The 24,100-nt window shown below is 43.5% G+C and overlaps 1 protein-coding gene across 2 annotated transcripts in view; it reads left to right on the top strand.

Moving 5' to 3' along the window:
- Positions 1–620: 620 nt before the first annotated feature.
- VIT (vitrin) overlaps positions 621–24,100 on the top strand; it is a 123,097-nt gene continuing 99,617 nt past the window's right edge. For both annotated transcript variants that reach the window (XM_077135060.1, XM_077135061.1), the window contains exons 1-2: positions 621–893; positions 19,355–19,424. In XM_077135060.1, the coding sequence (XP_076991175.1) occupies positions 19,373–19,424 (52 nt within the window). In that variant the 5' untranslated portion in view covers positions 621–893; positions 19,355–19,372. The remainder of the gene's footprint in view (positions 894–19,354; positions 19,425–24,100) is intronic.

The following is a 24,100-nucleotide window of genomic DNA, read 5'->3' on the forward strand; positions in this document are numbered from 1 at the left end:
ATATGCTAATGCATAGTTTTGGTCTGAACTCCTTCAATTTAATTGGTGAGACTAATAGAAATAACTCAAATCGGCAGATTTCTCCTCTGATGTGAGAAATCCATCATTAGTTTTCTTGAAACATGAGTCAGATTTCACAGCCCATTTTTATTATCTGTGTCCTGTTATAGTGGAATGTACTACAGTCATTTCTTCAAGCTTGCCAAAATGCAGAAATGACTGAAATGAGGCAATGCAAAAATGAGCATTTAATATAGGAAAAGTAAGCATTATCATTCCAAACGTGAGAGCTCAATAGGATAAGCCCTGTTGTGTTTGCACAGCTTTCTTTCTTATGTCGTTGAATCCAGCTGTTCCATTCACCAGTATATTAAAAAAAAAAGAAAAAGAAAAAAAGAGAGAAAACTGTAATAATTTAATTGCCCTGCTAAAGTGCTTCTTACAACATGTTTATTTTCTTTTTTTCTAGATGCTGCTCCGCTTCAACTTTTCAGAATTTCTAATTATGGAACTTGCTTACTGAAAATGTGTGCTTGGGCTGGAAAAGAATATTTAGAATCCTTAGCCCAAAAAAAGCAAGTGGGAGTGGAAATTTGAAAGACAACCATCTAATTCGGCACTAAAACCAGTGTGAGAAGCAGTGTGTGTGTGTGTGTGTGTGTGTTTGAATGTGTGTGTGTGGTGTAAAATGTGCTTTTCAAAGTGCTGAGAGGTCGATGAGAATGTTTGATTAGTGCCTCTGAGAAGAGAAAAGGTACTTGGACCTCTTCTTGTTTCTCCTTTAAAATAATTTGGATGGAATTTTTGATGCAGAAAGGCTTAAGGAAGAAAAGGTTATCCATTTTGTGTGGTGGACATTTTTTTTGAAAAGTGAATTACCTTCTCCAAACAAGGTATGTCTGAACTTTTTATTTCTAAACTTTTTATAGAGTTTGCTTTCCATATGACATTGTAAAATATTAAAGTGTATTTGCGTTGAAAAACTACAATGCATACTTCAGCCAAGGGATCGGTCTGTGTAAATTTCAGTCTCAAGAGAGCTGGATGGGGGAGGGGTGACAGCCTTGTATACGACTAATACTATGGATATGAAATTATTAAAAAATTGTGCTAAGACCTTAAGATTAGATGAAAAATGCTTGCTGTCAGTTTAAGCCAACTTGATTATGGTTAAAATAAGTGGGAAAGTATTTGTGCAGGACTTTGAAGAACATGTAAGTCTATTTTGCCTGTTTTAATGCCTTGCTTCCTATATAGAGAACAGTAGCAATATAAGAATTGCTTATAGCAATGGATGAAATTCGAGAAGAAATGGGCACATCGATGCTACATCAAATTAGAATTATTTGGCATGGATCTGTGCTTCTCTCTATTCAGACGGATCTCAGTGGAATGTGGCTGGAGGTGCAATTCTGTGCCTTGTTTACACTGGAAGCGTTTCCCTAGGCTGAATGCTTCTTTTCCTGATAAGCCTACAAAGGGGGCTGGCATTGTTAAGCCTAGCATTCTAGCTCAACTTTGCACAGGCAGACAGGAAACAAAATCTCTTTAAAGCATGATTTGTGTCAAACCAGTATAAACATGAAATATGTGCCTCAAGCACAGGTTAAACTGAGAGGACGAGAGTGAATAATTACACCCAACTGTTTGCTCCAATTCCGTGGCATCTTTACCATCCCCAAATCCAGGGAGGGATTCGAGATTTTCTCTGGGTTTATTGAAGAAAATAAAGCCAGGCATTCTTGGCCATGTGGTTGTTCAAAAATGTGAGTGCTAAGAAAATAACATTTTGCCATTACGTTGTGTTGCAATAAATTTGGAAGTTTTGGTGGTAAGTTCTGAAGTTGTTTTTCCTTGGTCTCCTGAAAGAGGAAAACACCCTGCAGCAGGGCAGGATCAAACGCTGTTTGTGTATTTTCTCCATGGGTGTATTAGCTGCAAGAGGTAGCTTTGCTGGTAGGAAAGCTGGAAGTGCCTGCCTTTTGTTTATTGAATTAAAATACCCTCTTTTGTAGAAGGGCTTTAGACAAAGGATTGTAAGACCACAAGGGCTGCATTTTTAATTGCAATATGCTGGTTCCCCAGACCAAGCTGCCTTCAAATATATCATGCACCTCAACATTGAAAGCATATACCTTTGGAGCATTGGAAATGCTTAGTATCTCCCCTGAAATAGTGTTTGCTTCATGAATATGATTTACAAGATCTAACTTTTATCCTGTTATTGAGCACACGAAGGCTTGTTTCAGAGGAAAAACACAGTGTTCCAGAATGTTTTATGAATAGCATCATGACAACAAAAATGCTTCTGCTGTTCTCATCTGTAATTCCTGTGAGACATACTGTATCCAGGAAAGCTGTGTGGTGTGGGGCAACAGATCCAGCCAGGAGTCACCTTGGAAAAGGCATAGGACATTTCTTGACTTTTATTTCCCCATCTGCAAAGCAGGAATAGCAATCGCTTGCATGCACTTCTTCCCAGAGTGGTAAAGATCTTCAGCATTGATCCTCAGCTCCAAAGAGGCTTTGAAATATGAAAAGTTCTATAGAATCTGGCCTTATTTCTCCTAATTTGAAGAAAAGATTACTGTAGGAGTCCTTAGTCCTATGGTAAATGCTTCACCATCTCTGGGATGCCCCCGTCGCGTGTGCCCAGGTGAACAGCTTCTCCTCTCCGTGCTGGCATCTGGAGGCCTGAGCCAGGGGTCACGAGCAGTGGGTGAAGGGTGACACACCTTGTCTGCCTGGCAGGAGAAGGGCATTCTAGCTGTGTGACCCTGGGAAGTGAGTCGGCATCTCTGGCTCTCCATTTCCTCATATAACGACATGAAGAAGTTGGACGAGATCGTCTTGAAGTTTCTCTCCCACTCCTGTGGTTCGGGTGAACAGGGACCTCTCAGATGTCAAGTCATGGATGGGCCAATTTCATTTCTGAGACTCTGTATTAGAAAAGAAGTATCAGAATAGGGTTACAGAACCTGTGGTATCTTTTAAATGTTTATGCTTAGCAAACTGAAGACATACAAAGATGCAAAGTAATATAAGTATATCTTCGCAAGAGAATTAAAAGTTATTTTAAAAATATGTATATACATGCATATATTCATGTATGCATATATCCATATATGCATATATCCATGTATGCATATATCCATGTATGCATATGTGCACAGGTATGTACACATTTACATATAGTGTGTACACACACACACACACACACACACACACATGTTTTCATTGTGCATTGTGTACTGGGGACAAATATCTAGATTCAAGACCTTCCATGTAAGGCTAGGGCCAAATGGCCTGTCTCTGCTATCGGTCCTGTGAGCAGGAGGCTCTACCACATCTCAATGTGAGTGTTGTCACGTTACTACACCCTCTCACGGGCCTCAGTGTGCCTGTCTGAAGAAAGGGGAGTATTAATCGTCACCAGGGTGCAGCAAAGACCTCAGATCATTGCCTGCCACACCAACAGCATCCGAATATTAGCAATCATTTTCTTTACTACATGTGACTGGGATAAAGAAAAGAGATGAGCTGTAAAACAAATTATTTGTAATCATCTTTATACTTTACATACTGATTCTTTGAATGTAGTAAGAAAATAGATTTGTGGAATTATGTAATTTTTAATATAATTATTAGAAGCTAGTGGCCGTCTCTTCATCCAGAGCCTCTGAGCATGTCAGTCAGCAAATGAAAAGCAAGCAAGGTGATTTCTTTTGTGATATCTGTAACTTTAGGAACCCCACTACCTAAGTATGTGTCTTTCTGTGATTTCCAGAAGCCAGGGAAATTCCTGAGCCCCCAAACACCACTGCACAGGAAAGAGAAAATGCAAAGGGAACCCTCCTAGTTTTTACACACAGGAAAGGTGGTCCTGCAAGTGGCACTGAGCAGCTTCTGTTCTTGCGGAGATTGAGGCAAGAAAGGGGCAAGAAACCAGGACGAGTTCATGATAGGCATCAGAAATAATTTGTGGTGCTGGTTATTAAAATTTTAATTAAAACATACATACACACACAAACTCGAGTCAGTCTGGGATCTAGGTGAGGTCTTCCTTGGAAGACCAGGAAGCAAAGGGCTGGCTGAATGGCGGTCCACCATGGGTTGCCTGGAGTCCCACATTCACAAGGCAGCAAAGACTATTTCAGTCTTGTTTATTGCATTTGCCTAATGTTACCTCATCCGTAAAACAAACAGTGTGGATCCTGGGTTTAGAATTTGCTTTTAATCAATTAGAAAATTTTTTGGCTTCAACAGGCTGCAAACTTTTAAAGAACTCGCTTTTCTGAAGTGCTTGGAGCTGCCTGGGAAGTCCGCAGAGCAGGCATCAGGCAATGCTGTGAGCTGGGCCCCCATGAAAGCTAGTAAGGCATGTGGCAACCTGTAGACAGCAAGTCCTCCTCCCCCCAACAGATGTTCTGACTCTGAAGTCCACTGCGACATTCCAGTGCTTATAACCTGGGGGAGAAAGGCGAACTGAGATAATGGATGCCTAAAACCTTTCCCTGCGTCAAGTCTAGAAGCCTGGGTCTTGGAACAAAAGAAATATTATTTTGGTTTAGATTCAGTTTAGAGAATGCTTGGAATTTGTATTTTATTCTGGTCTTATAATTAAAAAAAAATGTTTAGGTCCATCTCTGGTTCATATTATTTCACTAGATCTTTTTTCAATTATTTTTTAGAAAGCTGGTTTCATTCCCCAGCCATTTGGTTGGCCAAACTGTCCTACAGCTATCTAGAAGATTTTCATGAGGATGGGCTAGAGATCCTTACAAATCTCAGAGTAGAGAGGAAAAGAACAAGACTATAGAATTTGGCCCCTTCTAGGGTCCTCAAAGAAGTTGGTTAAATGCCAGTCACCAACTCATGTGGCTCCTTTGCCAAGAAGTCCAAAAATCAGGCTGTGCTAATCCCAAGCTCTTATTGAGAGAGAGCAAAATGGTTGATTTACTACTAAGTGCTAAACTAGTGTCTAAGTGGATGATGATAATTATTAACTACCACTCCAATAATAGTAGTAATGATTAACCCTTACAGAGCTATTCCCATGTGCCGGGTACTGGGCTAAGGCCTTTGTATGTATTAACTCATTTAACCCTAATAGCCATCATGTGAGGTGGGTTGTAACTCTCTCCATTTTACAGATAAGAAAACTGAGGCTCTGGAAGTTAAGTGAGTTGTCCAAGTTCGCACAGCTAAGTAAGTAGCAGAGTTCAGCTTCATACCCAAGCAGTCTCGTCTAGAGCTTGTACTCTTAACCTGCTGGGCAACAATTATCCATGGTCTTGGTTTTCCTGTCACTGCACCAAATTAATCTTTGCCGTCCCTGAAAATACAGGGTTCAGTTCAAGTCATATTTTTAAGAAAAATGTTCCTTCTTGCAAGTATAGATAGTTTCAGTAATAAGGAGGGAAGGGAATGGAGGCAAAAAACTCCTGGGAGATGGACTGCAGGGAAAGGAAGAGTTTTTTCCTGCCATTCTTGGAAAATCTACTGATTTAGGAATTGCTTAAGGTGTGTGGGAAGACCGGACTGTTGGGAGTTGCTGAGGGTGTGGGGGAGCCAACGCCAACTTCACGCTCTTGGAGTGGCCATCCCTCCATAGATTTCATTTGTCTTCATGCCAGGGGATAAGTTAGCAGTGCGCCTGCAGAAGGAATCTCACTGTCTTATGACTCAAGCTGCTTCGGAAAATCACTTTCCCTGGTAAGCATCTCTCCATCGCCAATCCTAGTAAAAATTTCTCAAATTCTTTCCTTCAGCTGGGGAAAGTTTAAAGTTTTGTGTGGACACGTGACAAAAATTCATAAAAACTTGCCCTTCAGGCTATAAATGAGAAGGTGCTCTGCTTTTAAATTCTTTCTTCTTGGACTTGGAAAGAAAAGAATGTGGGCAGTTCCCCAGGGCTCAGCAGGCAGAGTTCTTGCCTGCCATGCTGGAGACCCAGGTTCGATTCCCGGTGCCTGCCCATGCAAAAAAATTCCCTCGGGGGAGCCTCCGTATGGTTTCCAGGCAACCAGGTCATAGGTTTCCCCCTGCTAGGTGCATTACCTCCTCTGGGTTTCTTGGTGTCCCAGAGAAAACATGCTTTGGTCATAAGTGTGCAAGTCAACTTGCTGGGACTAGCTTTGCTTTTATAATACAGTGAGTAAATCTGTACTCCAAAAAGTAAAAGGAACTTGGGGAGGCAGAGATTACATTCAACAACAGCAATAATAAATATGTATTGGGTCACCACCCTATGCCAGCCATAGTTTTCTGTGTGCTGGGGAAGAACAGGAGACCAAATAGTTTCCATTCTCCTAGAATGGCTAAACTATCAACATGGATTGACAATAAACAAATAAACACAGCGTGGACTGTGTATTAATTCCTTAGGGATGCTGTAACAAAGTACCACACACTTGGTGGTGTAAAACAACGGAAATCTATTTTCTCACAATTCTAGAGGCTAGAAGTCCAAAATCAAGCCGTGACAGGGCCACACCTGCTCTGAAGACTCTAGGGGCGGAGCCTTCCTTGCCTGTTCCTGGCTTCGGGGGGTGGTGGCAGACCTTGCCCCTCCATGGCCAGTAACTGCAGCATTCCACCCTCTGCCTCCACTTCGCATGGCCTTCTCCCTTGTGCATCTCCCTGTGTCCCCTCCTCTTCTTATGAGGACAGCACTCATGTTGGATTAAGGCTTACCCTAACTCCAATATGACCTCACCTTCACTAATTACATTTCCAATGATCCTATCTCCAAAAGAGGTCACAGTCACATGCAGTGGGGGTTAGGACCCCAACATACCATTTTTGGGGGGCACAATTCAACCTATACCAGGCTACAAAAAATACAAAACAATAAAATTCTATCAGAGGGCTAGAGAGGGCAGTGAGGTGTGAGTGATACTTTACAGTACATAGCACATTTGTTTCCTGAATGCCAAAGCAAATACCAAAGGGTTGGCTTAAAAACAGGAATTTGTTGGCCCATGGTTTCAGGGGCTGGAAGTCATCCTTCCTCCCAGGGTCAGTAGTTCCTGAATGGTGGCAATCCTTGGGGTTCCTTGGTGTTCTGTCACTGGATGATGCACATGGCAGTCTTCTTTCTCGTCTGAGGTCCCCTGATGTCCAGCTACTGGCTGCTCCCTGTGGCTTCTCTCTCTATGACCCTCTCTATAAGACTCCTTAGTAGGATTAAAACCCAACCTGATTCGTTGGGCCACACGTTAACTGAAGTAGCCACCCCCAAATGTCCTAATTACAATAAGTTCACACCCATAGGAACAGATTAAGAAGATGTTTTTCTGGGACACAAAATGCTAAGCCACCATACATGGCCGAATGAGTGTCTGATAAGAAGATGCTTAGAGAGTGACCAGTCCGTGTGGAGGTTTTGGGAGAAGGCATCCAAGCAGGGGACAGAGCAAATGCAAGATCCTGAGGTGGGACCGTGCCTGGGGAGGCCCAGGTGTCTGGAGTAGGCTGAGCAAGGAGGAAAGTGATGGAAGGTAAGATGCTTTCCCAAAAGCCCTGTGGTGGGGATGAAACTTTCAACCTTGAATGCCCTTCACAACTATGATCCAAGGATTAGAGACATTTTAACGACTGGCCTGAACCATTGGGATGCATTTAACGTGGGCAAGTTCTTTATAACCGACTCTGAGTGGGCCAGATATATTAAGGGGGCTGCTCAGGTTTCCCCCAGGGCATGGGCAAGAGCTGTTCCACAAATAGCGTGTGGAGACTTTTTTTAAAATTTTTATTTTTGTAACATATCGTATAGGGGAAATTGGGTGTTATGATGACACACTCTTGTCTGCTTGTCCAAAGTATACACCACTCATCTTACTTGGGAGAGGAAAAGTAAGGGTGGCAAGAAACTCATGCGCGTTGGTCCAGTTGCCAGCTGGCACCAAGGCTCCCTGGGCTTGGCAGCATTTAGATATGGGACTCTTCCTCCCACAGGGCGCTTGCATGGGCTCTTGAGAAAAAAAAAAGCCCTTGGATGCCATGGCACAAATCTGTTCTGGCTGGGGTGGGTACAGATCCTCCCTCAGCCCTGGGCACCCAGTAACTGGTGACAGTCTCCAGCTGCTTTCTGCTGCCATTTCCTCAGCTTTCCAGGCACCTGTCCGGGGCAAGATCTGAAGTGAAAGCAGCCCCAGGCTGATTCGCTCATGCCAGTAATCTCCTCTTTCATCACAAGCTATTTCCCTTCCTCCTTATTTTTTTTCCTTTTCTTTTTTACAGAAGTTCATTGTGGTAGCATATGTATAACATAAATGTTGCCATGTTAACCATTTTCAAGTGTGCAAATCAGTGGTATCAATCGCGTTCACAGTATTGTGCCACTTTCACCACCATCCATTACCGAACATTTTTAACATCTTGAACAGAAATTTCTTCACTTATTAAGAAATATCTCTCCCATTTCCCCTCCCCTTGGTAACTCCTAATCTACTCTCTGTCTTTGTGAATCTGCTTATTCTGGATATTTCGTATAGGTGAAGTCATACAGTATTTGCCCTTTAGAGCCTTATTTCACTTAGCATAATATTTGAAAGATTCACTCATGTTGTAGCATGTATCAGAACTTCACCCTCTTTACGGCTGAATAATATTCCCTTGTGTGGACAGATCACAGTTGGTTATCCATTCATCTGTCCATGGACACTTGGGTTGTTTCCCCCTTTTGGCTGTTGTGAATAACGCTTCTATGCACATCAGTGTACAAGTATAGGCCTGATTTTCAATTCTTTTCAATAAAGGAGTGAAGTGGCTAGGCCATATAATAACTATGTTTAACTTTCTGAGGATTCGCCAAACTATTTGCCACAAGCAGTTGCAAAATTTTACACCAGCAAGAGTAAAGCGTTGCAATTTCTCCACATCCTCACTAACACTTTATTTTGTTTTTCAAATGTTCTCTGTTCTAGTGGATATGAAGTGGTATCTCACTGTAGCTCCCTTGGGTTTCTTAGTCATGAGTTAAGCCCTCAGTTCGCCCCCCGCCCCAGCCCAAGAGACACAACTACTCACTCACTTCAAAGGGAGTTCCTGGACGCCCAGGCTGGACTTCCAGAGGGGTTAACTGAGAACTGAGGTCCTTGACTGACTCAGCCTAGCCTGTGCAAGAGATTGTAGAAGCCATGAGAGAAATTGGAAACTGGAGAGGAAGAATTTCTTTAGGAAAAATTGTTGGCAATTTCTGTCTCCTCTCGGCCCAGCCAGAGCAGGGCAGCACGTTCTCCCTCCAACCCTCCTCCATTTGGGCAACAGTTAGGGGAGCTTCAAGGAGGCCATTCTGGAAGACGGAAGTTGTTGGTTCCTATTGTCTTGGCACTTCAGCTGATTACAAAGGGTCATCCCATTTAACTCCTATTGAATAGTTAGTTAAAATGCCCTCACGTTTTATTTGGATGGGCATGTTCTGCCTGTCTAAACTTCCAAAAAAAGAGATCTACTACATCATTTCAACCTACATAACATTAGTGAGAGAGAATTCAGACCTAAACATGACTCTCAGAAAATCTCTTGGACTTCTAAGGCAATTGTATTATGCAGTGTACATTTTCACTAAGGAAGAATAGTGACATGGGTGCTGGAGTTAAGAGTTCGAGGCCTGGGTTGGAATTCTGGTTCTGTTTGTTTAAGTTCTCCAAACCTCGGTTTCCTGCTCTGATAAATAGGCATAATAGTACCTCCCTGATGGGATTGCCATAATCGTTAAATAAGACCACATAGGTGCAGTGTGAAGCCCAGAGTAAGCATTCAATAAATGATAGCAGATTTTAATTATTGGAGTGGACTGTAAACTTCTGAAACTTTCCATGAAGAGTAGCAAAGGACTGATCCCATCCATGTAAGAGGCCAATGTACAGCTGGGCCAGATCTGTCAATAGGGGCGTAAAGGAGGATCCGAAGTCTCCTTCAGAGCTCGGGTGGGCCTGGGAGTGTGCGGCCACAGGTCTCCAGCTTCTTTGTGACTGTTTCTGCCGGCCCCTGGCAATATCCAGGACTTAATCCCCCACAGCCTTCAATTCTGCAGCCACAGTCGCCGCCCTCTTCCACACCCTCCTTTTACCCAAGCCTATGGCAGCTGGGACTCTAGAATGTCCTTGGACTCATAGCTCCAAGCATGCTTCTCGGCATCTAGGGGAGTGTGGGAACCCTGTCATCAGAGAAGAACCCATCCTTTACAAACCCGCAGATGGGAAGGCAGGACCATGGACACACCCTCCTCCTCCTCCTTCCCATCTCAGCTGGGAGCCTCTGCCAGACCTGAAAATGTTTTTCCGTGCCTGAGAAGTGAAGGCAGACCAAAAAGCACGGCGTGTTCAGTCCAGAAGCTCCAGGGAGCACAGCTGGGCTGAAGGAAACACCCAGCTCCAAATTCACAGTAGACAGTCCCCTGGCAACCACAAACCTCAAAGCCCAGGGGTTACAAATCGTGGGGAGAAGGCAGGGCTAACCCACAGGGCCAGACTCATTAGGTAAGGAAGTCTCTGATGAGAGGAGCGTGTCTCCCAAAGCCCTGTGTGAACCTTTGAAACCACGCTGGGTTTCCAGAGCGACTAAAAGAACAATCACAGCCCATCCTCATCTTCCTTACAGGGTCCTCGTCCCGTCCCCTTCCCCCAGATTTACGGCTGTCCATGCTCCCTGGCATTGCAGAGGGTAAATAACCCTTGGAAGGAGTTCTTTAGAGCTCATTTGGGGGCATGGCTGCAAACTAGTATTTTTTTTCCCCACTGGCAACATCAGATCTAAACTACCACTTCAGAAATGTAATTATTGTTTGCATGCTCTCCAGAAATCACTGTTGGTCAAAGCCTTTGTGGATGAAGTAAGCATTACCATATGCCAGATCCTTGACGAGGTACAAACTGAAGGGCTGAAATACACACACCAAGAAAGCCTTCCCCTTTTTGGGTCTCTGACGTATAGAAACTCACCACACGGATTGGTGAAACTAAAGGCCCATACCTTTATCAGTTACTGAGCACGTGGATTAGCTCTTTAACGCATGTAGATGCTCCCCTGCTTTAGGATTTGCCCGACTGTACGTGGTGATCAAACATGATCCTGGAGAGGGTGCATGGGTGGTTCAGTGGTCAAAATGCACGCCTTCCATGTGGGAGATGCGGGTTCGATTCCCGGGCCATGCACCACCCCCACCACCCCTACCAAAAAATGAAAATGATTAATTCCTGTAGAAAGGAATTAATCCGTGAGCAGTTTACACCCTCATTATCAAAAAATTATCCCTGACACTAAAGGAAAGAACCCACATTGGAATGTCAATGAGCATGACACTCTCATAAATATATTGGAAATAAATATTCATTTAAATCAGACTTTCTCAACCCTGGTACTGTCGGCACATTGGGCCAGATGACTTTGTGGTGGGGACAGTCTGTACATTGCAGGTTGTTTGTCAGCAGCCCTGTCCTCTACCCACTAGATGCCAATGCCACTCCCTCCCCCAGTCACCAAGCGTGGCAACCAAAAATGTCTCTAGACATTGCCAAATGTCCCCATGGGGCCAAAACTGCCCCTCTTTGTGGTCCACTGCATAAATATATTGGGGAACTCCATGTTTGGGCAACCTGGTTTCAAGGTCACCCTCTCCCGGTTTTTAATTCCTGGAACATTCCGGGTATACAGGCTGCTTGCTTCCTTCTCAGTGGCTGCCACAGTTCACTGAACACCTTGCCACCCCTGAGCCTGGGTGAGGGCTCCAAATCCAAAGTTGCATGTGGCCTCTCCAGGGACCCCCTGCTTTGATGCTACCTAAAAGCAAGCACATGCATTCCTTTTCATTTTAAGTGTTTTAGTTCTACTACTAATCATTTCAGGGAAATGGGACATAACTAAAAACAACAAACATGGAAAGGGTTTTAAACAAAGCTGCAGGGAAGAGAAACCAACTCAAGTAGAAGGGCCCAGAAACATTTTGGATATCAGGCACCAGGAGACCAGCCCAGCTGGACAAGCCTACAGGCTGGAATGGGAGGTAGGAAGTGGCCAGACAGACATGAAGGCATCTGCTCTCCCTGCTTCTCCAAGGGCCACATGCCTTCTCCTCCCCACCTTCTCTGCTCTTAGCTGCTCCATCTGATTCAGGGCTCCACACAGCCTCAGTTCAGCTAGCTCCCAAAGCTTTCAAGGCCTTTCAAGGTTTCAAGTCCCAATTTCCAAATCCCAAAGAAGACCTTTATTTGGAAAGCTCTCTCTTCTTGCCAGACCATAGGGTTTTGACCAGCAGAATCACTTATTTCAGCGTGTGTTTTCTCCGCATCTGACTATGATATCCGCGCTGCCTACTTCACGGATGTTGTATGAGAGACATCCAGGCTTTTAAAAGTGAAAAGAAAAGCACCATCTATACAAAGGAAGAATGGAATTTTTATTTTATAGTAATGTTATAGAATGAGTCATGGGAGTAGTTTGAATTTGACAATAGCAGTTGTGTGAGGAGCTTGATATAGTAAAAAGAGCCCAAGATTAAGATATTGAAGATCTGGGCTGTGTGGCCTGGCACAAGCGATTTATTTACCTGCTCTGAAATAAAGGAATAACAGTGCCCATTCTACCTCCACACAGGGTTCTTAGCTGATTTGAAATGAGGAAATGGGTAAGAAAGTACTCTACCAACACTGGCATACACCCATATTAACCTCGAGCTGAAACCACTGCACGGACAGACACAGAGAGTTAGCCAGTTCTCTGCTGCAAGGCCAGGTTGAAAGAGAAGTTCATCAGCTCATATAGCAGATAGCCGAGAGGTGGGGTCAGCATCTAGGCACAAGACAATGGAGCGCCTGCTTCACTTCACCACAGTGCGTGTGGTTGCCCTCTTCCTTCTCTTATGGCTTTCCCTTCAAGCAGACTTCCTCTTGTCCCCTGGCTGCTGTCCCCTGGTCGAACAACTTACTTCCTTGTTCTTCTCCAGGAGAGGCTACTCTCCCCTAAAGAACACAGGATTAGAGTCCTTCCTTTCTATCTGCCTGACACAACTTAGAATACTGCCTGGCCTCGAACTAGTAGCAGTGGCCTGGAGAGGGCCCCCTGTGCTGATGCATTCCAGCCTGAGCTCCAGAAACAATCACCAGCAAGGGGGGGAGGGGGTTATATAAACCATCTTGGCTTAGTCCTGGGCCAGCTTCCTGTGTGTCCTCTGGCTACTTAGGGTGGGCTTTGATTTCCTTTACCAAACTGGGATTCTGTGAGGCAGGAGGAAGGGAGGTTGCTTAGGCAATCAACAGTATCCAGCCCACATAGCTTGGCTTAAAACACATCTTCAAGTTGCCTTGTGCATACCTACATATATTTGTGCCTATGTATATCGTGCATATTTATGCCGTATCCTTTGCCTATTTGGTTTGTACTTTCCTGTCGACATTTCTAGTAAATGCAAAGCAAGGAAGGAAATAAAAAGAGGAGAATGGGAAAGAAAGAAAAACTCTTGTTCTTCCTGGTTTCCTTTCTCTCTGGCTCTTTATCTCTTCTCAATCTCTCTCTCTCTCTCTCTCTCTCCCTCTTTTTCTCTCCTCCACAGAATCTCGGAGGATGCTGATAATAACCTCGAGGGGAACCTGATCTGCCCAAAGGTTTAAACATGCCTCAAGGTCACCTCCACCTTACAAAGGCTCCTTCTGGTGCTGACCCTCCTTTTCTGACCTCACCAGACCAACCCACATCTTCTGATGAGTGGCTGCTTTACAGTCAGGCAGAGGAGACAACAAGGCTGCAGATGTGGCCTCTCCCCCATCAGAAACACCTGTTCTCAAAGGAGTTTTGGCAGTTTGGAAATACAGCACAAGCCTCTCATAAGTATGAAGTGCTTGCAGATGGACACTGGCTTTTTCTAACTTGTGGAGAAAGAATATTGTTGGATGCTCCCCCATGTAGCACCATAGTTGAGACAAAATCAACGGTATGTAAAGCCTAGGTGTCCACTTGGGCAGATTATCTCCAAGTGAGTAGCTCAAGAAGGCCGTAATAGTGGGCTTATTAAAAATGACAAGTGAAAAGCTCATTTTTAAACCTTCAGCTCTCCCTTTTGCCCTCAGGATCAATCCCACATTCTTGGAGCATGACATTCAAAGCTAACACAGCAGACCCTGCTCTCCTCTCTAACAATCTCAGATTCTTCCCCTAGCCTGGCTGAGCAACTTCCAGTTCTCAAAGCTCCCTCTGCCCATGTCCTGCCCTTTCCCCTCCACTCATAGCTTCCCATCCTAAAGATTAAAGCTCATTCAAGCCTCGTCCAGGCCCCCAGTCTCAGGCCCCAGGCATATGGAACCACCCACCCACCACCCACCGGCCACCACTGCACCCTGTACAGCAGAGGTTCTCAATCCTGGTTGCACAATAGAGTCACCTGATGAGCTTCAAAACAACACTGATGCCAGGGCCCCACCACAGACCTATTCAGTGAGGATGTACGTGAAATAGGTGCACGTGCTCATTCTGAAACAGCTATGGGTGGAATGCAAAGTCTTGATGATGCAACTTGATGATGGGAACTGCATCTTGTTTTTCTCTGTCTAGCACATAGTTTGCATTCAATTGTTTTAGAATGACTAATATTCCAAGAATGAGGGTGAATTTTGACTTTAGGAGGTCAGAGAAAGTGACTTAGAAGAGGTGACCCATGGGCTGAACCTCAAAAGGTGGCTAGGCCATGAGAGGCAGAGGAGGATGATAAAAGATTCCAGATGGAACAATAACAAGAGCATGAGCCCAGGCACTGGTGTGCAGGGTGCAGAGAAAAGACCAAAAGCTGGTCTCCTGGGGGCAACAGATGGGATTGTAGAGGGGAATTGCAATGCAGCCATGCTGGTAAGTTGGGGCCATCTCATGGAGTATTTTTAATGCACTTCTGTAGGGAATGAGTGGCCTATGAAGAAGAGTTCCAAGCAGCTGATGCACAATCAGACCTGTGCTTTAGGAAGCTGATGCTTTCCAATTGGAGGGAAAAGAGACTCTGGAACGAAGAGAGCAAGGAACCCAGAACCAGGTTAAGGGATTACTGGAGCTTTTCATTTAATACCAGCGTTGCCCAGATATGTTAAATTTTCCCAACATGTTGCTTTCTGTTGAAACGGAGCTCGAAGGATATTAAGGAATGATGAGAAAAAAAGAAAGGAAGAAAGAAAGAAAGACACAGACGGGCTCAGGGGGTCTGAAGCTTGAGTTTACTTCAGACAGACTTCAGACAACTTTATTCTCAACCAGATCCTTGTTATATACCACAGGATGTCAATAGATATGCAGGCATTTCCTGAGGGAGCAAGATTTTTATCTCACAGTGTTCTTCATACTTAACATAACTCTTTGGGGTAAACATTCTCTTCCTCCCAGACTGCTCTACATAACAATCGCCACAATTTACCGCTGCCATCCCGAGGCCAGCAGCTTGCAACAAATTCTGTAGGTCTTGCTTTAAACTCTTGGCTTCTACACCAACATGGTTGATGAAGTTCTGTGAACCTCACCTGATCCATGTTCATTGAATCATTGCTAAGTTTGGGGATGGTGGTAACAAAAGAACCTTCCAAGTACTCCTGCCAACTTAGGTGTTTTCTGTTGTTTTATTTTTATTTATGCCATTTATTATTATTATGACATTACTATATACACACAGGGTAAAGATTTAAATAGAACAGAATGATAAGACTCTTTCCCATCTCTGATCACTGCTTACCCAGTTCTCTTCCTGATGCAATCACCGTCATCAGTTTCTTGGGAATCCTCACAGAAATACTCTATGATAAAGAAGAACACATGTCTAAATACTCTCTTCACCTATAATTGACATGTTATGCCCCCTGACCCCTGGCAAGCACTGATGTGCGTTTTGTCACTATAGATTATTTTGTATTTTTCAGCTGCAATGTAAATGAGATAAAACAGAATGTACTCTTTTATGTTTGGCTTTTTTCACTCAGCATAATTATTCTGGGATTCATCCATGTTGTTGTTTGTATCAATAATTCATTCCTTTTTATCGCTGAGTAGCCTCCCATTGTGTGGATAAACCACAATTTGCTTATCCATTCATCTGTTGAGGGAAATCTGGGGTGTTTCCAACTTGGGGCTATTACAAATAAAACTATGAACATACATGCACAAGTCTTAATAAGGACTCATCTCTCCTGAGTAAATACCTAGAATGGAATGGCTGCCTCATACGGTAGGTATATGTTTACTGCTTGACTTTTCAAGAAAATGCCAAATTGTTTTCCAAAGTAGTTGTAGCATTTTACATTCCCAACAACAGCTAATGAGAGTTCCAGTTCCTCCACGTCCTCCACATCCTTACCAGCACTTGGTATGGTCAGTCTTTTCAACTTTAGTCATTCTAAGTTGCTTTTGCAAACATTGTTACACTAAAGTCCCATATGGACTTGATTTAATCTTTGACCTTCCTTCATCAGTGCTGAACTACATCAAGTCTTTCTTTCCCCTTCTTTTTCCTGTAGTCTTTGCTTTCCCTGCTTAAATCAATTTTCCCTTTCTCTTCTTCCACCTTTGACAAGGCTGCATTCCTCTCAGATATCTTAAACTGATGAGCAATTTGCCCTCTTATCTGTAAACTTCAAACATTCTGATAAACAGATCCAAAGAAAAGTCTTTTGTGCTTTTTTAATGTCAACAAGAAGTAATCTGCACACTTTAGGGTGTAGAGAAAGGGGTGAAGGTTCAGATGGCCTGAAATCTGGGCTTGCCTTTGGGTTTGTGATCTGGAACAAGTCGTTTACCCACTCTTTGTCTTTAAAATGGGGATCGTGATGCTTGCTTGCCCTGCTACCCTCACAGGTTTAATGTGAAGAACGAGTTCATGTTTATTCATTTTCTCCACAAACAATTATCATGCACCCATCACCAAGATCTATTCCAAGCTCTAGGAACATAACTTTGAACAAGAAAGCCGCAAAGAGCTAAGAATACACACGAGAATGCCTTACTTTAAAAAACCGTGGACTACACAAATACAAAGTGATATTGTTATTGATTACCAATTTGCCTCTTCTGACTCTGGGCAGCAAGTGATCTAATTAAATTGGCTGAGCTACTCCACTCATACTAAGGGATAGTTTTCTTTCTTAAACCAGCTTCATGTGCCTCAACAGAACTTCACATCTAAGACTCTTTCTGTTACATCTCATTGCACAATCCATACATTTATGAGTCAGAAACACATTCTTTTGGGAGCCCCTATTGTTCCATTTTTGTTGGAGCCCTGGTGAGGACATGAGGGATTAAGGCTCTGATGCTACTGAGGTCCCCATGGCTCTGTGACATTGGACCCCCTACAGGAACCTCTGGACAGTGCTTGTCCCCTCTTCACCCCCAGCCTCCAAAATGGCCAAGAGAGGTGAAAACACTCACATTTCATAGAGCACGTTTACATTTTAAGTATATGAATAAATGGACGAAGCAAGGGAACAACTTGCAGTGATGAGAAAGAAACCTCCAAATAGTTGATTCCATGAGACTGCAGCAATTCTGGTCGGGTTCCGTTACTAATGAGTCAACACCTGGGTGATAGCTGCTCTGGGGTTAGAGGGATCCCTGGAATCCTGTTTATGTTTACCCATCCCTCAAAGCATATAGAAGATCTTGTCCTATCCTGACTTCTAAAGTTGTTGGACAGACCTGATAGAACTACTCTCTGCTCTCCATCTTCCCTTTGGTTTTTGTCTGTTTGCTTGTTTGACTCTCCACAATGCTTTCTTGGTTTATTTTTTGAGACAAAATTCATAGGCCATAAAATTCACACTTTTAAGTATACAATTTATGATTGTTTTCCCTCTGCTTTATTTCCTTTCTTTATTTGTTAGGGAAAGGGGAGAGCCCTAATCACTCATTCACTGATTCGATATGGTTACAGAGCATCTATGATGCGCTAGGTACTGTTTCAGGAAAGGGTGACACAGCAGTTCTTTAAGAACCATATTAAGATCTCTGCCCTCATGGAGTTTGCATTCTAGCAGGGACACAAGCCATAAACAGACAAAACAAATACATTACAGAGTATGTCAGGGGACTTAAGTGTCATGGAGAAAAATATAGAAGGTAAAGGACGGAGTGTGCCAGTTGGTGGGGGGTGGATGAGGGGTTTGCCATTTTAAATTGGGCAGTTAGGGGCTGTCTCATGAGAAGGTGGCATTTAAGCAAAGACTAGAAAGAAATGAGGGAACAAGCTGGGGCTTGTCACACCCAAACAGAAGATAAAGTAAGTGCAAGGGCCTGAGGGGGGAGTTGTGCCCAAGGAGCAGCCAGAAGGCCAGAGTGGCAGGCTGGAGCTGAATGGGTGAGGGAGAAAATAGTGGGAAATGTGGCAAGGGAGGCCAGTGGTGGCCAAGCCAAGTAGGACCGTCAGATACTTATAAAGACTTTGGCTTCTATTCTGAGTAAGGTAGGGACCCATGTAGAGTCTGGAGCAGAAGAATGACATGGTCTGGTTTACTTTTAGTGGGCTCATACTGCCCATGGTCTGTAGAGGACAGGGGGAGAAGGAGACAGCCTAGTTAGGAGGCTAACTGACAATACAAGTGAGAGGGTGGCAGCTTCGGCCAGGTGGCAGTGATGGAGAGGGTGAGAAGTGTTTAGATTCTGGCTACCTCCTGAAGGTAGAGCCAACAGCCTTGGCCAGTGGGTTGGATGTGGGGTACGAGACAAAGATGGAACACAAGAGACTAAGAGATGAACTCTGCAAAGCTGAATGGTAAAAGCCGATCTGTGGGTCTGGGTTGGTAGATCCAATAGGGCAGCTTAGCACGCTGCATTTAGCCCATTGGAAAGTTAAACAGTTGGGCCTGAAAACATATCAAGTGTTTTGGAGCTTGTCAGGTTAACAAAAGACATAAACAGAATGACCTCTTATCACACTGTTTCCAAAATATAATCCAACTATGTAGGCATCAAATTGTGAAATGGATTGTACTCGTGATTATTAAGTGCCAGAACTGTTTTTTATTCCATTTTTGTCACCTTCTCCCTAACAGTACCTAGCCATGTAATAGGGGCTTAATAAATATGTTCTATCAATAATATAATCATGGCTTTTGTACTAAATGAAGACTGGTTGGACATATGTGTGAAATTTTGGAGTCTCTGAAGAACAGGAGTGTGGTGGTTAGGATGGGTTTTCTAACTGAAAACCCAGGTTCTCTGCATACGAGTAGGGTCAGTATTGCCATCCCCACAAGCTCCTTCCAGAAAGCTGTGGCTTGGACTCCTAAGACTCCAGAGGGCAGTGCAACATGAGATGGTTCATCCCCTCATCCCGCAAGTCCAATTCAGAACTTCTGGCAGAAATGTGATGATGCTGCTTCTTCCTCTCCAGGGTGCCATTCTGATATTTATGGGGATTGCTGTTCTCACTATGAAGGCATCTGTTACTGAACTGTTCCTTGGTAAGTACTTTTATATCTGAATTCCCTTTTAGGATTTTCTTATGGTCCAGAGAAACATGCCAAGAATAGTTTTAAACCGAAAACGGAACATATAAATAATACAGTGTATCTTTTTTACCAGAAATATTTGAGAGAACTCTAAGTGAGAATGTTAAGTGTAGATCCAATTTAGGATGTGTTAGTATCTCTATTTTTATATAATACAAATATATGTACTACATATGTGTGTCTATATATTGCATGTTATACACACATAAATAAACATATCTACAAGTGTATTTAGCAACCAGCAAATATTTCAGATAGAACATATTTGCAGATTCTGAATATAGAGATCTTTTCAATTCTTAATTAAAAATATATATATATCATGTAACCCATACCAAACTCTGAAATCTGTTCTACAACTGTCTGTGCTGTGCTTTGAAATTTATTGCTTTTTTGTATATATGTTATTTATCACAAAAAAGAGTCAATTGTAATGAGAAAAAAATATATTTATTCCCTCTAACCTCTTATATTCTGGAACAGCTAGAAAGAAAAATTTCCAAGGATCATATGGTAGCCCATGAGAAACTCTGGGATCTGTCCTGTAACTACTTGTTGAAGAGTGTTCTGAAAATTACTTTTTTCTTTCTTTTCTTTAAATTTATGTTAGATTATACAATAAAAAAGTTAAAAAAATATTATCACTAACAGACATTACCTTATTTATGCCATCAGTGACTCACACTTTTAGAGATGAAACACTTTAAACTTACTCACTGTGATCAGTTTGGGGTAAACTCTCATGGGACAGCAGATGGACCAGAGAAAAGAGAGCAGTGCTGATGGGTTTAAGCCTAAACCCAAAGATAAACATCTAGTAATCCTGGGCCTACAGTGCTGTGCCCTTGCCAGGTAGGGTGCAACCAGTGCCAAGGAAGATGTTCAAGATAGATGTTCAAGGTCTGTGAAGAGGATGTGGGAAACTTCATAGTAGAACTGGGGACCAGAAGAGAGAAGGGTAGCACAGCTGGGAAGGCAAGGAGGCTCTCAGTTTGGTGGAGGCAGCACTGGCCTGGAAGTTTGGGAAAATGGGTTCTAGTCTTGATTCCATCAACTTGCTGATTTTGACAAGTTGCTCCACCTCACAGGGCCTCCAGGAATTAATGTGGTTGAGCCATGTGCCTGTTTGAAGATGTGGTGGACCCCAGAAAAGCCATGTTCTTTAATCCTCATTCAGTATTGCTGGGTGGGAGCCTTTTGATTATTTCCATGGAGATGTGACCCACCCAGTTGTGGGTGATAACTTTTGATTAGATGGTTTCCATGGAGATACATCTCTACTCATTCAAGGTGGGGTTGCTTATGGGAGCCCTTTAAGAAGGAACCATTTTGGGAAAAGCCCACAATGCTGACAGATCCTACATAGCCAAGATCTTTGGAGATGCAGAAGGAAGAAGTCCCTGGGGAAGCTTTATGAAATGAGGAGAAAAAACTACAAAGACGTTGCCATGTTCCCTCCCAGCTGACAGAGGTGTCCAGAAGCCAAAGACCCTAGAAGACACCAGCCACATGCCTTCCCAGCTGATAAAGTGTTCTAGATAGCATCAGCTTCCTTGAATGACGGTAACCTCTTATTGGTACCTTAATTTGGACATTTTCATGGCCTTAGAACTGTGAACTTGCAATTTCATAAATACCATTTTTAAAAGCCATTCCATTTCTGGGATATTGCATTCTGGCAGCTTACAAATGTAAACAAGTCATAATCACCCAACCCTAACAACTGTAATATGGCTGCTAGAGAGAGCAATTCTGTCCAACCACTGGTCTCTCAGCCAGGCCACCTTCTTCCATAGGGGAAGGTAAGGACATGTGAGTTTGCTGAGCACGGTATGTCCCAGGCGGTATCAATCAGGCCTCCTCAGGACCTCTGGCTCCTCCAGATGGTTGAAAGCAGCCCTGAGGATCTTCCAGGCACCCAGACCAGGCACCATCCAACCACCATTGTCCCTCTTTTCAGGGACTGAGCAAAGTCAAGCTTCCAGCAGCCCAGACCCCACTTCTACCCTTTTCCCTTACCCCTGGCTTAGTTTAGTAAACAGAGGGTTGGTTAGCACACTGGAGGATATTCACCTGGGAATCAAGAGTCCTTGTTTGAAGGCCCATTTGAAAGGTTACCTCCCGTTGTACTAACCTACAGGTTAAAAGGTTTCTAACACAGCGGGGGTATGGATGGAATAGATATGACCCAACTAGTGTAAAACAAAACAGGCAAACCAACCAACCCTGAGGTCATTTCACAGATGCTGCGTTCCCCAGTGTGGTGAGGTTCTGCTGTCAGCTTGGCCAGGTGGTGATGCTCAGTTGGCTGGTCAGACAAGCACTGACTTAACCATTACTGCAAGGATATTTCATGGCTGGTTAATGACTCAGAAGGCTAGTGTACTAAATCATCAGTAAATTGATTGCAGCAGTGACTGATTACATCCATGATCCACTAAAGGCACATCTCTTGCAAACAAGATAATCCAGCCAGTTGGGTTTGATCCAATCAGTTAAAGACTTTTAAGGAAGAAGAGAGAATTTTCACTGCTTCTTCAGCCAGTGAGCCTTTCCTGTGGAGTTCATTGAGACCCTTCATCAGAGTTGACAGATTCACAGGCTGCCCTATGGATTTTGGACTCTTGCATTCCCATAGTTGCATGAGATACCTTTATAAATCTCATGTTTACAGATATCCCCATCTGGTTCTGTTTCTCTAGAGAACCATGACTAATACACCCAGTGTCACAGAACCAAGAGGGAGGCTTGACTGTCCCCTCTTGGCTCCAGCCCCTCTCAGCCTGCCCTTCTGCAAAATTCTTTTCCTTTCTGGTTTCTCCTTTCATAAAGCAAGAAATGAACATTGAAAAAGTAAACTCTTATACAGAAATCCCCCTGTCTCTCAATCCTCATACACCTACCTCCTGGGAACTCCATCATCTACTCACTTTTCTTCATCCCCAAGCTCATTTCCTTGAGACCTCACTGACTGTTACAGCCTCCCTCCTCCAAATTCTTCCCCTCTCATTCTCCACCATACTGCAACCTAAAGCACACATCTAACCACTGCTCTGTTGATTTAAATTCCTCAGTGTTTTCTCTTTGCCTTTAGGATGGAGCCCAAGTTTTGCAAAATGCCTTGCTTGGGGAGCCCTCCAGATACAGCTCTAGCTGGCCTCTCCTGTTCGCATCACTCATCACAGCTCCCACCCTGGCACTGAATGTTTAGTTTCCTCGAGGGTCATGCCATTTCTAACCTCCAGGTCTTTGAAGATGCTGCTCCTTTTCCTGAGTGCTCTTCTTCTCACTCCCAAGGTCTCCATTCCTCCACTTCCCTGGCCTGACTAAAGCCCTTGTGTCTGTTTCCTGGAGCTGCCATAGCAGATTAGCACAAACTGGGTAGCTTAAAACAACAGAAATGTATTCTCTCATAGTTTGGAGCTCAAAGTCCGAAATCTCCCTCAGGCTTTGAAGGAGAATGTGTCCCCTGACTCTTCCTAGCCTTTGGCGTTTTCCAATAATTCTTGGCATCCCTTAGCTTACAGCTTTTCACGTCGATTTCTACCCCTGTCTCCACATGGCCATCTTCCCTCTGTCTTTGCCTTTTTGTGTCTCCACATGCCTGCCTCCTCATAAAGACATCAGACACTGCATTTGGAGCTCGCCCTAATTCAGTATGACTGCATCTTAATTTGATTTCATCTGTAAAGACCCCATTTCCAAATAAGGTCACATTCACAGGTACCTGGGGTTAGGACATGAACAGAACTTTTTCGGAGGACGCAATTCCACCCACAACCATCCTCCAGGAAGCGTCCTCTTTTCCTGTGTCCCCTTTCCTTATTAGATCAGGCCACCTTCCCATGTGCTTCCTTGGCACCCTGTGTTTATTCTCGTTAGAGCAGCATTGCATTCACCCTGTCACAGATCCTGCTCCCTCAAAGACTGTAAACTCACTGTGCTCAAGACCTATATCGTGTTCACTGTTGGATCTCCAGGGCTTGGAGATACATCTCATTGGCACTCGATAAATATTGCTTAAATGCATGACTGTCCTTCGGGATGCTGGATTTTTAAAGTATCAGGACCATCGAGATGATCCCCCCCAAAGCCCTCCAAATTAACACCTATTAAATGTTTAATTAATGTATATCCAAGCTGGCATGTTAGTTTTAGATACATTTAAAATGTATGATACAGCAGAGATTTATGCTGCCCGTGTTCATTTGAGAACAATGTAAAGTGCATTTACTTGGAACAAGTGGAATAAAGAGGCTAAGACAGTAACCAGCAAACTTGGATTCTGGTTCCAACTTCTGCCTCCAAACTACAGCTTTAACCAAGGTATCAACCTGGACCTTGGTTTTCTTTCTACGGAATAAAAGGGATGCCCTCCAAACTCCTTTCAGCTTCAATATTCTATGAGTTGAAGCATAATTTTATGATTTGTGTGTTTGTAGATAACAAGTTGTCCTATCCTCGCTATTAAGCTCTGATTTATTTGATGTTTCATTGAGTACAATAAATTCTTCATTGAGTACGTGATCCTAAATTAAAGCATTGGGGAAATTTGGGCTGCTTTAAGATGATCTGCTTTATAAACTGGTTTTTAGGAAGGGACAGTGGCTATTACCTGTGTTAGTTTA

The sequence above is a fragment of the Tamandua tetradactyla genome, chromosome 17, assembly GCF_023851605.1.
Source record: "Tamandua tetradactyla isolate mTamTet1 chromosome 17, mTamTet1.pri, whole genome shotgun sequence".
Lineage (NCBI taxonomy): Eukaryota > Metazoa > Chordata > Mammalia > Pilosa > Myrmecophagidae > Tamandua > Tamandua tetradactyla.